A 2,390-nucleotide genomic window follows, 5' to 3' on the forward strand; every position below is an offset into this window, starting at 1 on the left:
CTATATATTTTTCAGTTGTCCAATTAATTTCTTTGTATTTTTTTTAGTAGAGACGGGGTCTCGCTCTTGCTCAGGCTGGTTTCGAACACCTGAGCTGAAACAGTCCGCCCGCCTCGGCCTCCCAGGGTGCTAGGATTACAGGCGTGAGCCACCACACCTGACCAACACCCTTTTCTTGAGTGCAGTATTCTTTCATCACTCTTAGAAGAGCAAAACCTGTAAAGAAGGAGTGTAGTCTTCCCCATTCCCTTTCCTGGGGTGGCTGACACGCATTCACAGTGCAGGGCCCATGTCAGCACGTTTGCCCTGCTGTGACTCTCCTGAAAACCACACTCTTCTAGGCGTACATGGTGCTGCTCATGGCTCAGACCGGATAATCCTGCAGCTCCTGGCCCATGGTATGTCCTTCTGAAGCCTGCTTGTCCTTCTCAAAAGGTTCTTTATAAAAGCTTTCATTGACTGGATTATTGGCACACTTAAAGTCCTATCGTCAGTTGATAATGTGATCATGTTTCTGTTGCTGCGTTCGCCTTCTGTTCCATGGGGAATGACTTATTGCCAGTGAACTGGTTACCACACACTGCAGACCTGATGCCTAAATGAATGAGGGAGAGTTTAGGGGCCAGGCTTTAAGATAAGACCTTTTGAGCGGGCGCGGTGTCTCACGCCTGTAATCCTAGCACTCTGGGAGGCTGAGGCGGGCGGATTGTTTGAGCTCAGGAGTTCGAAACCAGCCTGAGCAAGAGCGAGACCCCATCTCTACTAAAAATAGAAAGAAATTAATCAGACAACTAAAAATACATAGAAAAAATGAGCCGGGCATGGTGGTGCATGTCTGTAGTCGCAGCTACTCGGGAGGCTGAGGCAGAAGGATCGCTCGAGCCCAGGAGTTTGAGGTTGCTGTGAGCTAGGATGACGCCACGGCACTCTAGCCCGGGCAACACAGTGAGACTCTGTCTCAAAAAAAAAAAAAAAAGATAAGACCTTTTTATTCCCTGGATGCCTACCTTGTTTAGATCTGTGCCGACAGCATGCACTGAGTCCCTCCCAGGTGTTGAGTATTGTGCCAGGTGTTAGGAATATATAGTCACTTAAGACGTGGTGGTGTCCTCCAGAGCTCACAGTCTGTCTTGTTGAAACTTTGACTCCTCTTCCCCTCAAAAGGTCTTGAACACAACATGACTTTCAGGGATCAGTTAGGGGGTCCAGTAGCATTAGGCGAATTGACAGTGACACTGTCCCTGTGTTGGACTGGCGTGGCAGGATCAGAACTAGGAATCCACTCATCTGCTATCCAGCCGCAGGCTCTGCTCGCTGAACCTTGGCCAGACTTTTTCTGACTTCATCTCGGAAGTGTCATCTCATCACTTTTGCCATATTCTCTTTGTTAGAAGAAGTCACTAGGTCCAGCCCACGAGGCAGGGGCGGGGTGTGGGAGGCTGTCCTGGAGGCTGCCTACCATGCTAGATAATTCTTTTTTTTTTTTTTCTATTTTGGGGGTGTATCACGGATCTACTTCAAAGACTGATGGCAAACATGATTCCAAGAGTCATAAGCTCCTGCTATGTCCACCAGCACTCATTTTGCCCACTGACTCAGCAGTTTTGTACCAGTTAGGCCTAATTTCCATTTTTAAATCTGAACAGGTGGAATTCTTTGAGCCTTTTTGGGACAGTGGAGAGCCCCGGGCTGGGGAGAAGGGAGCCCGAGGCTGGAGGGCCTGGATGCACCAGCAGGAGCGCGGTGGCTGGGTGGTGATCAACCCAGGTAAGGCACCTGTCATGAAGATGTGTGTGCCTTTTTCTTCGGGAATTTGTTTTTTACATCTTCATGATTATTTGTTTATCTGTATAAGCTATTAGTAGATTAAGAACATTATACAAACATCAAAATGTCAAAAACACGTTAAGTAGATGCCGTGGGAGAGCAGACTGTTTCTTCCCCTTAGAGGCTTTAAAGCAGTTGACTACTTATTGCTTCAGTACATGCTTTAAGGATTTGAAAGTTTCTGTAATTTTCCTTTTTCCTTTTATACATTGCTCCCGAAGAAGGAATCCTTTTGCTAATCTGCCCTACCCTCTATTCTTTTTTAGTGTGTATTTCGGACAGTCTCTTTGTTCTCCCGGCAATGTACAGACCAACAGATACTTTGAAAAATACTTGCTGTTTGAAGAATATTATAAAATAATTACTAGCATTTGTATGACTGTCACTTAATGACCCCCGAGTGCTTTCCAGATTTACACTGTTAACACTGAGCTGCCCAATAGAAATATAATGAAAGTCTCTTGTGTAATTTCCAGTTTTCCAGTAGTCACATTAAAAAAGTAAAAAGAAACAGATGATGCTAATTTTGATAACATATTTTATTTAACCTGGTGTATCAAAAC

At 45.4% G+C, this 2,390-nt stretch overlaps 1 protein-coding gene across 1 annotated transcript in view; it reads left to right on the top strand.

Moving 5' to 3' along the window:
* Window positions 1-2,390, top strand: part of NRDE2 (NRDE-2, necessary for RNA interference, domain containing) — a 77,229-nt gene that overhangs the window by 38,937 nt on the left and 35,902 nt on the right. Inside the window, exon 8 of the mRNA XM_012640410.1 lies at window positions 1,647-1,767. Within this exon, the coding sequence (XP_012495864.1) occupies window positions 1,647-1,767 (121 nt within the window). The remainder of the gene's footprint in view (window positions 1-1,646; window positions 1,768-2,390) is intronic.

The sequence above is a fragment of the Propithecus coquereli genome, unplaced genomic scaffold (genome assembly GCF_000956105.1).
Source record: "Propithecus coquereli isolate 6110/MARCELLA unplaced genomic scaffold, Pcoq_1.0 Scaffold152, whole genome shotgun sequence".
NCBI lineage: Eukaryota > Metazoa > Chordata > Mammalia > Primates > Indriidae > Propithecus > Propithecus coquereli.